The following is a 15,780-nucleotide window of genomic DNA, read 5'->3' on the forward strand; positions in this document are numbered from 1 at the left end:
GATAAAATTAGGCAACAATGTTCATATGCTAGTAAAAAATATAGTTAATATATTTATGTCTCTATCAAGCACTCGTGATGTGTAATGTTCTGGCGTACCTAATCATTACTTTACCATTAAAAGCATTCGAAAACCACATAGCGAGTGACCAATTATATATTACTTACTTGAGCAACGATTGGGAAATGAGCACCAGATTTGGTGACTCATACATGTCTTATTATTTCATAAAATATATAGGATAATTATTGTTACACTGCACAAATTTTGTGCCCAGATAAGAATGTTGAAACTGGGTCGATATCCAAAGAAATGTAAATCTTTTTTGTCCACAATTTGGCTGATCAGCTTATCGGATTTACAGTTGAAAGTAGACATGTTTCTTTCGGCTCTCCCTCGTCTCGGCGTTCCCGGTTTCGTCAGATTCAGATTCAGATTCAGGTCCTATTCAGATTCAGATCATTTATATTGCAAGTCACAGGTTTAAAAGTTGTCACATAACATTTATGTGACATACAGACAGAGTACAGGTGACGCCCTGCGAGGGCACAGCAGGCTGGCGGCAACATTGAGGCTACTGGATGCCATTTACTTAATATAATTTCATACAGGTATGGGTATTAATAATGTATGGAAATCGGAAGGTTTCACTGATTAATTTTATCATCAAAAAACTCTGAGACACTATAATAATATTTGTCTAAAAGATTATTAAGCTTTAAGATGCTTATTAAATAAATTATTTAAAAAATATTTTTTATACTATTTGGTATATGATGAGCCATATGGTGAGGACTAGACGCGACTAATACTATATTATATAAGTGGAATTTTTAATTAGTTTAAATTGCGAGCGTCCTCAGCCATAGGCGTCGGAGCCCAGTTTCCGATTTCCTATTTTTTCGTCTCCACGTCACTGTTTTATTTCTTTGTTGTTGAGTCACTTTTGCACGCACATGACAATAATAAAATTTGTTTTGTGTCTCGAACGAAATACCTATAGAAGTACACGCAGAATATAATTCACCTTTTCTTCTTCTAGTGCCTTCTTCTAGTAGAGAACATTAAAAATTGCATTGAACAGGAATTCTAAATTGCTTGCATACTATTTTCCATTCTTGGCAAAACCTCGTTATTTCCCAATAACATCGTATATATCGTAAAATGGAACTAGAAAAAAAAACGGGCTAAAATTTTTAAAATTAATTTGTGTGCATGTGACCCGAATCTAGCCTGATGTTAAGCAAAGACGTAACACCCTAGGGTGTTACACGCAAACTTAAAAAACGCCTATTCACTCTTGCCTTCGACGAGTTCTCATACAGTCCATAGTAGGAAGTGAGAACTGCTCCATCAAGTGGCACAACTCGCTCGACCAGTATTGTAATGGGGATGGTTAGTTGACCACGTCATATCACATTGGGCGAGTGTTAAGGCACTCGCTTCTAACATTATAGTCAGTATATAATAGTAAATAGTAAATACCTTCGTCTTTGAAGAAAAGGCTGCGGTGAAGTTTGTTGCGCCGCTTCTTCACCTGTATTTTAGAAGTCGGAAGTAGATAGTTTTAAGTAATTTTTGACGTCATCTAGTCATGTACGAGTATATCATCGAAAGTTGAAAACAGATTTTTTAAGCAATCATTAGCAGTGGTCGTTCCGAAATGCTAGTAGTTTGTAGCTTTGCCAAATATAATTAAATTAGATAGAATATGACATGAGAAAGTGCCTGTGAAGGCCTAATTTCTGAATGAATTATTTGATTTTAAATTTAAACTTCGCCCGCGTGAATTTCCTACTGAAAATTTACGTTTTACGTGAATAAAAAGTAGCCTACTTTTACTGTATGTGTGTCATATCATATCGGTTGAGTAGACAAAGCGTAAAGAGAAGGGAAATTATTATTAATTTGCAGCGTGTAAAGACAAAATTTTTTCTTATCTCGTGTGTTATTGCTATATACTTTTATTCAAGTCGCCTAGACGCAAATGCTATTCTATATTATATATATACCGTACACCGACTATATATAGCATATATATATATAATAAAACTGTAAGTGTGCTAATGTTTGTTCGCAAAACGTAAAAACTACGCAAAAAACGTAAAAACTACGCAATATATTGCTTAAAATCCGAGATGCGAGGGCGAAGTTACATATAAAACAATAGTATAGTTACCACAATACTCGTCGGTAGTCGGTTTACTCAATATGAACACGCATTGCACATGTCGGGAAAACGCACTCGACGTAACGTGTTACATGATGAGCACAATTTGACGGGTAAACACTATTTTAGGGTTAGGACATAACTGGCATTTAGTAATAACCTTAGCCTTTTTTTAAGTGGTCAACTTAACCAAACACTTAAATGAGAAAAGGTCAAGAAGAACTATTTGTTTCATTCTTTGCCTTTTATGCAATAATTTTGTTTGTTGTCCTCTTGAGTGTGAGGGATTTTGTCATGTCTTCTTTAATGTTATATCAGTGTTGTAATAACTAAAACTTGATTAAAATCTGTCGGCAATGTTGAAAGCAAAAGTTGAAAGTAGATATTTTCTTCTTCATAATTGTATTCCTCTTGTCTGAGGGTCGTGGCCATTACGTGGAACGGAATACACACAAAAACTATTATTATTATTATTATATTAATTGTGTCGTTTGCCATTGCCTTCTCCGTCTCACACCAAGTTGAAAATCGACTAGAATGCGGTTTCCTCACTATGTTTTACTTCACCAGAAGCATGTGGTGGTCGATAAAAACATCATAAGTAACATTGGTATACAAACTAATGTGGAACGAGTAAGATTTGAACCTGGGACCGATCGGCTTGACAGTTGACCGAGCGAGCGAAACGAGCGAGGTCTAGAAATAAACTTGGAGCAAAAAAAAAAATGTATGTATGTTTGTAACGTGATGACTTTCGAACGTTGGTCTGATTTTGATGAAATTTAAAAGGTACGTAGGATCTGCCAATAGAATTTTTAAGTTCGTGGAACATCAAAATTGGTTAAGTTTCTTTGAAATATTCACAATAACGAATAAAAAAAAATATTGTGTTCGCGAGGCTCTAAGTTCGCGGCGAACAACTAGTTAATTTAGTTAGAAATATAAAAGTATATAAATGGTTACTTGCACCGAGATACATGAATGCTTAATCTTAAAAACTAAGAAGTACTTTAAAAACCAAAAGTTGATTACTTACAAGGTATAACAAAGTGAAAATTCACTTTCGTCTTAAGAATGCCGCGCCTTATTCAAGGAATCGAACCTAGTTACGTGCGGTGACGCAACCGTCCAAACAGAGTGAGAATCTTGGTCCTCCATATATCGTTAACTAGATTCAAACTAGTGTTAACTGAGTGCGCAAATGTGGTATTGCCACAAATGACGACCTCGGTGGCGCAGTGGTAAAGTTCTTGCCACTGAACCGAGAGATCCCGGGTTCGATCCCCGGTCGGGTCATGATGGAAAACGATCTTTTTCTGATTGGCCCGGGTCTTGGATGTTTATCTATATATGTATTTGTTATAAAATATAGTATCGTTGAGTTAGTATCCCATAACACAAGTCTCGAACTTACTTTGGGGCTAGCTCAATATGTGTGGTTTGTCCTCATTTACTATTAAATGTTCTCATTAAACACTAATGTGCCATTTTATAAGCGTAGTGGGTAATCCCACTACGCTTATAAAATGGCGTTGCTTACTAGATTAGCTGGCTGGAGGAAAAAAAACTAGTGTTTACTTATGCAATTAGGGAAAACTAGATGTTAATTAGAGAAACAGTGTCAGTATGTATATGCATGCTAAAGGCCTTAACTGGTACGGTGTCCTTTTTGATCTGAAATGTGAAATTCAAAATCGTAACTATTACGAAAACTAAGTAACTTGTCACTTCACCAGTCAACTTTGACGTTAACTTTATAATATTTAAGACATGTTATTAGCATTTTCCCGGTTTTTTGGGAGACGATTGTCGTGCACGAAAAGTCGGATTATACTCGAAAATATGTATGTAGGTTTTTTCAAAATCGGTTCAGCGGCGACAGTCGTTGGCATTTAAGGTATAACTAGCGGCCCGTTCTGGCTTCGCTCGGTAGTAGTAGGTAAAAACATAGTAAATTATACAGTTTAGGTGTGTTCACGCTATCTATTGGGGAAAACAGCATGAAAATCTGTGCAGTAGTTTTTGAGTTTATCGCGAACAGACAGACAGACAGACGCGGCAGAGGACTTCATAAGGATAAATATAATAATTCAAAGTATGAGTTTGATTTTTTTTTATGATATAGTGCCTTTTAGAATCTAATTTCCGAATTAATGCTTAGAATTTCTATAGGCAATAAACTTTGGTCTTTAATTTTTTCTAAAGCACTTCTATTGGTATTCTCACATGCATTTTAGACATTTCCTATCTAAAATGTTTTTCAAATTCAAATCATTTATTCAGAAATTAGACCTTCACAGGCACTTTTTCTCGTCAATTTTTATATTTATAGTTATTTCTCACAAGCTACAAACTATTGGCATTTCGGAACGACCACTGCTGAGAAGAAATGCCGAAAGAAACTCATTTGAACAGTGTTGGTCCCTATCATGCCAGATTTTGTAATCTGTTACTTATTTAAAATTTTAGATTAAGCATAGATTCAAGCTTGTTACAGAAATATCGTTCTACATAATATTATCAATATTATATAAGTTCCGCCAAAGTCTTGTTAAACCTGAATTGATTCATCGACATAGTTATAAAATTGAGTCACATGTAATAATTATAGTAACTAATTTATTGAATTATATCCGTATCATATATCTGTGTACAACACGCTGTGAATTAATTGGTTTATTACATCATTACATGTAAAATATTCGCTCTATAAAATTTGTGATCGTAATTTGATAAACAACTAGTTTTTTTTTAAATTAATTTACATTTAAATTCGTCATAGTGATAAGTAATTTTTCTTCACAGATTTGTCTAAATTAGAATCATTGATTGCCGCGTTTCAAAAAAATTATACACAATAATAATTGGAACTGTTTTTAAAATTCTACAGTTTAATTCAATTAAAACGAAATTCTTGAAAATAGCTCAATGATTGCGAGCCTTGTAAATAATAAATGAAATGTTTATAATAACGTCGATTTTCCGATAATTCCCATGGGAACGAGAAAAAAAACATAATTTTCAAACTTATCGCTACTAAATTTAATTTGTTAAGTTCAAATAATCATAAGAAGCCAAACAATAATTATTTATTTATTGGCAAATAATTCAAAAGACAGACAATATAAAAAAAAAATAATACTTAAAACTACCACAATTATTGCGTCCACTCTTTCTAATATCAGCGTCATGTTATATTATTATACAACGTAATTATATTAAAATGTCTGTCTTGGCCGGCGTAGCGTGAAAGTGCGGAAAATAGTACAGACCCCTGCTAATGTGTGTGAACAGACTGACGGCCATATTGTGATTGTTATTATGTCATACTGCGTAACGGTAATAGTACTATGATTGATTGACGAGATAATTTATATGGCTTTTTAAACTTTTTAACTCAAAAGTTTAGACAGACCACCAGCCACATGGCTAAGCGCTGTGGAAAATCTAGAAAGAAATCGCGACCCACCAGAGATATAACAAATTTATTTGTTTGATAAATTAAAAAAATCCCTCGACTTTCAATATTCATTCCGCTACAACTTTTGAACGGCTGGACCGATTTTCATGAAACATGGCTAAGAACGCGCGGGATAAAATTATCTATGATAAAAAAAAAACAAAATCGGTTCATCCGTTTGGGAGCTACGATGCCACAGACAAACACGTTAAACTTATAACACCCCTCTTTTTGCGTCGGGGGTTAAAATACACTTTTTTATAGATAAAACGTTTATTTACTACACTGCATACATACCGTGTGTATTTTAATCCTAACTAATATTATAAAAGCGAAAGTAATTTTGTTAGTTTGTTACCTCTTCATGCTCTATCTACTCGACGCATACATATAGCTGGAAATGTTAAGCAGGACGTGGGTACATTTCATCCCGGGAAAACAAATATTCCCGTGGGAAAATTCTACACGCGGGCGAAGTCGCGGGCAAAAGCTAGTTAGAAATAAGTTTGTAATGTTCTTACATCAAAGAAAATGTCTCTGACACAAGCATGGAATTAGTAGGTACTCCGTACAACGAACTTACTAAATCCATTGACACAAGCAACAAAAACAAAAGTTATGTCATCTCAATTTGATGTACGGGTGTAAGCCTTGGCTTGGGTATGCAACTCCGGAAACGCGACGTCCTAGATAAGCGATAAACGCGGCAAGGCAGCGCGCCATATACACACTTTCTTCAGACAAAGACTAGATATTTTATAATTATTATATATTTATAAAATGTGTAGTTTAAAACAAAAAAGAAGGAATATACTGTTTATTGTTTTTATTATCAACACTTGTCTCCACAATTCTGGGGGAAAAAAGTAAGTCGTATTTTCAACTTTTTTATTTTACTAGAAATGTATTAAAAAATATAAAACATTTCTAGTAAAATAAATATAGTGTGATGGCTTATTTAATAAGGATTTAATTAATATAATACTTATGATACTAGTGTTCATACAAAAGTTGAGATATCCGATGATTTCTGCCTCGCGAAATATCCCGAAAAAATTTCCGGGTGCCATCGGACTGATGTCGGGGAACGCAAAAAACCGACGTTGGACTGGATAAGGGATAGGGCTAATTTCGTTTAATATCTTGTATCTTATTTATGATAAACTAGATTATGCATAATATCAAGAAGATTAGTTAAGTATATAAAGCTTGAAGAGCTAACAAACAAGCAAATTTTACTTTCGCATTTATAATATTAGTTCGGATAAAATAAATTGAATTGGACACACAGTGTTATACACTGTCGGCTCGGCTACGATATCAGGGTCTTTCAGCGCTCTGCAAGAAAAAACTATGCAATGTATCTCGATCATGCGCCGATGTGTGAATACAAAAATATATAGACATGTGAAATAAAACGTAATTATTTATTTTTATTTAATAAATAAACAGATGGACTTACTTCTCTACCAGTCAAACCTTCACATAAAACAGAAAATAGCAAAAGTATTGGGCAATAAAGATTACGTCAGGTACGTAAAATGTTGTTGGCATAATCACTCATAAACATATCGCGTCGTACATCGTTCAGTCGCTCACTTAGGACGCGCGATTATGCAAACATGCACATTTTACTATAACATAAGGTAACCGCTTTACTTGTGCAAGCATTTTCTTGAGAGTACGCCCTGATTCCTCACTATTCATGATGACTGGAATATATTTTCCACCATTTAAATATTATTGCAAAATAAACTACAAAATTTTGATGCAATGCATTTTAATATTTCAGTGGGAATAAAGTTGTATAGGTACACATATTTTAGTACCCACATCTAAATCCTATTAATCTTATAAATACGAAAGTTTTTGTGAGTATGTATGTATGTATGTTTGTCACTCTTTCACGCAAAATCAACTGGACGAATCGTTTTGCCATTATAAAAGTACATTATCCAAGATTGAAGCGGTAGTGGTGTAATGGTTAAGACGCCCGCCTGTGGATCAAAAGGTCCCAGGTTCGAATCTTACTCGTGCCATATGAGTTTGTATACAAATCTGACTCATATATAGTAGTTTTCATCGACCACCACTTGCTTCCGGTGAAGGAAAACATCGTGAGGAAACCTGCACACTGGTTGATTATTAACTTGTGTGTGAAATGGAGAAGGCAATGGCAAACCACTCCATTAATAATGCCAAGAAAGTTGTCGTGCGTGTTTCATTCCACGCAATGACCACGACAGGAATACGACTATAAAGAATCCAAGATTGCTATAGCCTATATGTTTCGAAATTCCCACGAAAGCGTAGCCCCGGGCGACATCTAGTATATAATAAAGTGAATCTCATAAAAAATATCTTCTGGAAAACTGCTTATGTTATGTGGTGTCCTTATTTCCGGTGCACACCCATCGGAGCAGGGACCATAATATATGATTACATAACTGTGATCATACTGGCTACTAGAATAGGTTCGTGTAACGTATATACGTTTCACATACACAACGCCACAGGCTAATGAGGCTGGGAACTTGGGAAGATTAAAGAGTTATGTAATTTTGGAGGGTTACAAAAATAGTTTTTTTTTTTTTTTGCTTAATAAAGATCTTACAAAATATTAAGTAATTAACTTAGCACAGTGAAACCATTAAGGTTTGAAATTATACTAAGAATGAAATTTAATTAAGTTTCTACAGGGTTTGTTAAAAAGTTAGATGTATACTAGTGGCGGCCAACGATTTCGTCCGCTTTTTTCGCGATAAAAGTAGTCTTTTTTTCGCGATAAAAGTAGTCAGAAAATTTACAGCTATCGTCGTCGCTTACACGCTACTGAACCAGTCAATCAGACTGGAGTTTAAATAACACACTTTATGAAGTCGGCAACCCGCACATTCCGCTCTACAAAGTCGGTATGGATGACCAAAAGCGTATCATCCATAATACTCTATGGATGGTACTGAATATTCATATTTTGTAACAGTTACCCGTTGTTCTCGTAACGGTCGGTCGAGGCTCGAAGGGATGCCAGTAGAATGACAACTTGGTGACGTACAACGTCAACAGCAGATCAACCTACACAAATTCATTGCAAACTCGCCACTATTACCGCGCCATAGAGGTTCATGTGGGGTAACTTGATACGCTGTTGACTGTACAGAACATAATGTTGGTGAACAATAAAAAAAATTAATGTTTCATTTGGTTTTATTTAACAATGTACGAAAAATGTTGTACAAAAGATTTAAGAAGAATACCTTGGCTTGGATTACAGCGAAATCGATTTTTTTTAATATATAAAATAGCCTGTAGCGATTATGAATAATGCACCTTTCTAATGGTAAAAGAATTTTTGAAATCGGTACGGTAGTTTCGAAGATTACCCGCCTCAAACAAACTTATAAACTCAAACACTTACCTTTTTAGTCTATTTGTTTAATTGTTTAATTTTTTTTTCTCATGCTCTTGCTCATTTTGGAAAACACGAAGAATATATTTCCTTGAATCTTTAATTCGAAACATTAAAAAAAAAAAATCAAAATCTTTTATTTCAACGCTGCTTCTCACTTCTGTCTTTTATAAGACATAAAAACATCTCTCTCTCCTTTTTATTCTAACCACATTATTGTGAATAAACAATGGACAATGCGGCTTTCTTGTTTAATTATACAGGGAAATGTCTCAAACTAAGATCGCGTCGCGTTAAGAAGTTCATTAAGACTTTTATTGCCGTTAGGGAAATTAAGCATTTCTTGTACAATTGCATTGTTAAGATCTGACGATAGTCCACACTTTGATACTTATTTATTTAAATTTTTTAAACGAAAATAAAATGGGTACGGATCATAATAACTTGATAACCACGAATTTTATTGTATATTATGTGTTAAATTAGGTAAATAAAGCATTCGTGTACATTTGTGAAGTAACTTTTATTATTTTTCTTTGAGAAAAATCCCACATTATACAAAGTAATGTACCTATTTATGACCGCGCTTATATGGTGCTTTGTACCACAACGCGCTGATGTTTTTCTGCTTAGTTTAAAATAAATACAAAATATTAATTGCTTGTTATTAGATTACAGGAACATCTATAAAAATATATTAATTGTACTTAACCCTCTCACGCGACTTCAACTCGCACCTGACCGGATTTTTAATTCACATTTCACAAATGTATTAACTGATTTATATCTGTTTTGTTACAGGACCTCCTAACATGGACGGCGCTAGTTTTAGCAGTTTTCACATTTGCAACTCCAGGTAAGAATTTTCGATATATTTTCATGAATTTTACTTGAAGCGAAGTACTACTATTACTAGCTCTTTCACGCAGATTCGCCCGCGTGAATTACTCTTGAAAACAGTACAGCCGACCATGTTTATGTCATGACCGTCCTGCATGGATCTTTATGCCGCGGTAATAGAGGCGATTTTGTAATGAGTTTGGGTACTCTTTCGGGGATAAATGGTATTCTGTACGCTTATCTATATGTAGATAGCAAAATTTCAAAAAGATTATTTGAATTAATGAAACGCAAAGAAGTACCTAACAAACAAACAATAAACACTCTTGTTACATTCATAATATTAAGTATCAGCCCATCCCGCCTTCGCCAAGCAATCACACTTCTTGACGACCTCGGTGACGCAGTGGTAAAGTGCTTGCCTCTGAACCGAGAGGTCCCGAATTCAAACCCCGGTCAGGTCGTGATGGAAAATGATCTTTTTCTGATTGGCCCGGGTCTTGGATGTTATATATGTATTATAGTATCGTTGAGTTAGTATCCCATAACACATGTCTCGAACTTACTTTGGGGCTAGCTCAATCTGTGTGATTTGTACTAATATATTTATTTATTTATTTATTCTCATCATTTATAAAAAAACCACATAAATATCCGTCGAGTAGTTTTAAAGATCTATACATATATACATAGGGACAGACACATATTATTTGTTTTAAATCGTATAGGTTTTGTTATCATTAGATGTTTAATAAAGTTAAGGTATGTTTAAAATTTTCCGTAACATAAAAATCTACAAATTAACTTTACTCATTCCCCCATTACCTGTGTGGGTGTCAGCATTTATTTAATTTTTTTTTCTGATTTAATAATCCTTGTAATTTCCCTATAAACTGCCTACTTTGTACAATAGCTACACGCAATCGTACGATTGAAAGAATCATTTCTGATGTTTTGCCGATGAGAACAACAATAGGTATTGTATCCTACACACAACGTACACCCACCTCACCTCAACACAGATATACTACACAAGCGGTAACATATGTACAATTGCACCGTCAACTTTGAAGTTAACTTTAATATTCTCAAGAAGGTTCGCCGCCATTTTGTCTAAACGTCAGCGGCGCGCCGGTAAAATTAACTTCAATTTAGATTGTAAATTGCAGCTAAGGTTATAGATTCTAAAATAATAAAGTTTTGATATCTTCTTTATTTCGATTTCTACAGGATTGATACAGAATATACTAGCCGCCTGTCCCGGTTTCGCTCGGATTAAATAATAATAAACTACACACATAAAAAACTCCCCCAGGAATCAAATTATCTATTTAAAAAACCCGTGTCAAAATCCGTTGCGTAGTTTTAAAGATCTAAACATACATAGGGACAGACAGCGGGAAGCGACTTTGTTTTTTACTATGTAATGATGATAAGAGTGCTCTAGATTAGTATTGTGAGGCGACTAAGAGACTCATGGCCTTGTCATGTCAGCTGATGATAGGCAAAAATATAATTCCCAAGGAAGTTTCAGGTCATACAAGCGTAAATTACCCAGTTGTAAAATCACAGCCCAATCTTCAAAATTTGAAGGGTTATATTTTGATACGCTTATCCTGGGATTCACGGCGTCACAGCTCCGAAAAAATATGAGTACATATTTTTATACAAGGCTTGCAATATATGATATACCTAGCAAGGTATATATTGCAATTCCTTGTACATATACATACCTCTGTGGACAAACATCCGACGTTTTTATCAATGTTATTCTAAATTTGAATTATATATATATATATATATTGTGAAATAAATAAAGGAATATTTTTGATGCAAATAATATTCTAGCCAATATTGTAATCTAAATACCTAATTGATCTTTACGGTTTCGACGAAAACTTTCGACAGACAAAGATGCAACCGTCTAACACTATGTAACCGATTATAATTGGTAAAAAACAGGGTTGTTACTATCGTGTTTCAAAACTTAGGTATTCTGGTTGTATGAAGATCTCCTTCTTAGAGCGCGATATTGCTAACACTAGTAGTTATTTTTTTATTCCAGACGTCTATCAGGCATTTGACACACTTTTACGAATTACCGCCATTTACCAATGTACAGGTTTTCACACGATATTTGCATTCACCGAAAGCATGTGGTGGTCTATGAAAATTGTCTATATATACTAAGTATATGATCGGATTGGTATATAAATCGTATAACGTGGCACGAGTAGGATTCGAATCTTGAACCTTTCGATCTCAGGCGACTGGACCACCGCTTCTTGAAGATTGAACTGAACATGTCAACAATTGATTGTTATTTTGGTTGAGTTTCTGCTAATTTTATCGCTATTAGTTGAACAAATAAATACATCCTATACTAATATTACAAATGCGAAAGTTTGTGAGGTTGTACGTGTATATGTTTTTTACTCTTTCACGCAAAATCTACTGGACGGATTGTTATGAAATTTGGTACACGCGTAGAATATAACCTGAAATAATACATAAGGTACATTTTATCCCGAAATTCCCACGGGAGCGAAGCCCCGGGCCGCAGTTAGAACAAATATAAGCACGTCAAAATTCTTTAAAAATGTTTTTAAATAGAACAAAGCGGCCCTGTTACAATTAACCCATTCATTTTTCAATAAAACCACATTTAATTTGACGGACATAAATGGAAATTTACCGTTTCGACTGTTACTACATTACACGCTACATTTGAACCATTCTTAATGCTATGATACAAAAGTCATACATTAAAAAACTGTAACAGCCAGTTCGCTTCGCAGTTGTAAAATTGAATCATTTCTTGAATTATGATAAAAATTAATTTGGATTCTAATGGATTACCATTAGAATCCAAGTTATTTTTTATTTATAATTTAATCACAACAAAAGTTTACAAAAAAAGTAATTTTTGCCACTTAATAATCTTGGATGTGTATCTATATATGTATTTGTTATAAAATATAGTATCGTTGAGTTAGTATCCCATAACACAAGTCTCGAACTTACTTTGGGGCTAGCTCAATCTGTGTGATTTGTCCTAATACGAGTATATACTAGTATAATTGCCAGAGAAAGCTCGTTTCATTCAACGCGTGATGAAAAAGTCGTTATCAAGCTATGCTTATCATAATAATGCATTACCAGAAAGTGTCTGAAAGCAACGTGGAAAATGTTAACTCTGTACGAAAATTTAACTTGCAAAATTCGATTAAAAACAAACTAACATCGGGGCAAGTGAAACGAAAAATAAAATCTTGTAAAAAGATTTGGTTCACGGACATTAAGTCATAAAAAATAAAATTGTATTTGGCTTAAAATTAACAGAATGACACACACACATTCGAGTCCCACCTTGTACAATATGTAATCCTAATTTCTATAACAGGACGCCATTCGAATTAATATGAATGTGGGACAAATTAATGGCATACATCCTTGATGTGTCAACGTCCCGTTCACAGGAAATAGCTGGCCAGCAGTAGCTCTGAACGTGGCAGATACTGTAGACACGGGCGTGGGAAATGCTTTTTGTGTTGTCGTCGATCATCGTCGATCATTTTCTTGAACAAAATTTATTGACGCAGTGTTAGATACAATATTTACTTTAGTATTTAAAAGCCAGCAACTATGTGGTTGTTCTGATGTTACAGTTCTTTTTAGGTAGCGGTGAACACCTAGCATCTGTTGACACGGTCGCTCGTTTGCGATCCTATACCATACAAAAATCATGTTTTCATAACTTGATATCTCGTGGAATGAAAACGTGATTTTTGTCACCTCGGAATGAAACCGATTTTTACCAAGCCGAAAATCGGTGCAGATTGATAACGTCAAATAGAAAAAATTGCAATAAACTAAAGAATAAGACTAACAACTGTGTGACTATTTAAAAAATCCCATCCACTAAAAAAATATGTCAAATTTATATCCGCTATCCAGCTAAATGTGGCCTTCGAATTCTGCGAGTTATGACTCTGTCTACCCCATAAGGATTAAGATATGATACTGTTCCTATTTGAATAGTATTCTTAATTATAAAGATTGCGGAATCCAGAGCAAGCATTGGCAATATCCTCAATGGGAAGCGATCTAGAGCAAGTTGCTTCACTGATTCAGTCAGAGTTCATCATCCAAATTCATTGCAATTTCGACACTATTACTCAGACATAAACACCATTAAAAAAGACTATACAACACTTTAGCACATTACACAATCTAGGTCTTTCAATAGGTTATCATTGTCAGGTTAGATTGAAATGAATAATAAATATTGCCGAAAAAGTAGAATAGAACACCGCCTTTTTTTTAAACGGTCTAAAATTATTTTGGTCACGGAATTGAGTGTGCAAAATTTTGTAAATAAATTTAGTGATTTTTTTGTAGGTTTTTCATTCATTTGCGCTCAATTGAAAATGAAATGATAGGATTAGTTCGTCGAATTTTTGAAAAAATATCTCATAAATATTATTTTCATATTTTATAAAAATGGTTTTGAAGATTTGCCAACTTTTGTAGTTTACAGCATATTATTAGTTATTATCAGTGTCAAAAGACTAAATACTTTTTTTTGTGGTAAAACGCGATCTTGCGTAATAATTCTCCATTAACTTTTTACAAAATTATTTACAAACATACGAAGATAGATTTTTATTGTTGTTTATTTTTAAATTAATGTTATCAATGAAAACTTTCACGATTTTGTTGTGTAACTGAAACCGACATTATAAATGGGACATTGTTAATATGAATTAGTCTAACAACTGATCGAAACGAAAAGTGGCAAAGCGGACCCTGGGCTCCGATGCTCAACGGCTCAACGGCTGAGGAAGAAACCGGGAAGACGCTCAGAAGAGAGAGAGAGAGAGAGAGAGAGAGAATTTGTGTGTGTGGCTTGATCTTGCAAAACATACTGTGCAATATAATCTTGATACATAGAATATTTTTATGACGAATTTCTTACTCCCGTGAAGTGTAAAATGCGCAGCTAATTGGCTCTGTAGAGTCAGTTGCAAAAGTCATGCTTTTGAATCCGTTCCCTAGGTATAAAAGACTTTTGCAGCTGACCGTACCTATCGTATACTCACTCTCTGAGCGTTTGATTTGTTTAATTTAATCTCGGCCACGAAGCCGAATTGCGCGCGCCTTAAACATATTTTGAAGATTCTGCTGAGATTTTACGACCAATCGTCTCCCGACATCATCGCTATGGGAATACCTACTTTGGGAGCCTATCAATATTTATAAACATAGACTGACTAATACCTTATTTCCAGCGCTCAGCAGCGAGCCGCGAGTGGTGTGCTACTACACGAACTGGTCGGTCTACCGGCCAGGCACGGCCAAGTTCAACCCACAGAATATCAACCCCTATCTGTGCACGCATCTCGTCTACGCCTTCGGGGGATTCACCACGGAGAACGCACTCAAACCCTTTGACAAATACCAGGACATTGAGAAAGGTATCTATCTAATCTTGTTTGTTTATAAATTGTAATTGACCACCTCGGTGGCGCAATGGTAAAAATGCTTGCCTCTGAATCGAGGGGTCCCGGATTCGATCCCCGGTCGGGTCATGATGGAAAATGATCTTTTTCTGATTGGCCCGGATCTTGGATGTTATATATGTATTTGTTATAACATATAGTATCGTTGAGTTAGTATCCCATGACAGTATAGTATAGATAAGAACATCAGCATATAGTATAAGAGCATCTTTACACATTACATACTATGTATGTAATGTGTAAAGATGCTCTTACATACATAGTATGTAATGTGTAAAGATGCTCTTATGTAATAAAAAAACCATTGTGCATTTGTTAAGTACCTAGTCAAATAAATTAGCCTGAGTCTGAGTCGTATTATTGTTTTTAAATTTGTGTA

The 15,780-nt window shown here is 34.6% G+C and overlaps 1 protein-coding gene across 3 annotated transcripts in view; it reads left to right on the plus strand.

Moving 5' to 3' along the window:
- Cht6 (Chitinase 6) overlaps positions 1-15,780 on the plus strand; it is a 116,214-nt gene that overhangs the window by 37,130 nt on the left and 63,304 nt on the right. For 2 of the 3 annotated variants that reach the window (XM_053754226.2, XM_053754228.2), the window contains exons 2-3: positions 9,841-9,895; positions 15,171-15,356. In XM_053754226.2, the coding sequence (XP_053610201.1) occupies positions 9,841-9,895; positions 15,171-15,356 (241 nt within the window). Of the gene's footprint in view, positions 1-9,839; positions 9,896-15,170; positions 15,357-15,780 lie in introns of all 3 variants that reach the window. The other variant, XM_053754227.1, reaches the window with a different exon arrangement.

Source organism: Plodia interpunctella, chromosome 13, assembly GCF_027563975.2.
Source record: "Plodia interpunctella isolate USDA-ARS_2022_Savannah chromosome 13, ilPloInte3.2, whole genome shotgun sequence".
In the NCBI taxonomy this organism is placed as follows: domain Eukaryota; kingdom Metazoa; phylum Arthropoda; class Insecta; order Lepidoptera; family Pyralidae; genus Plodia; species Plodia interpunctella.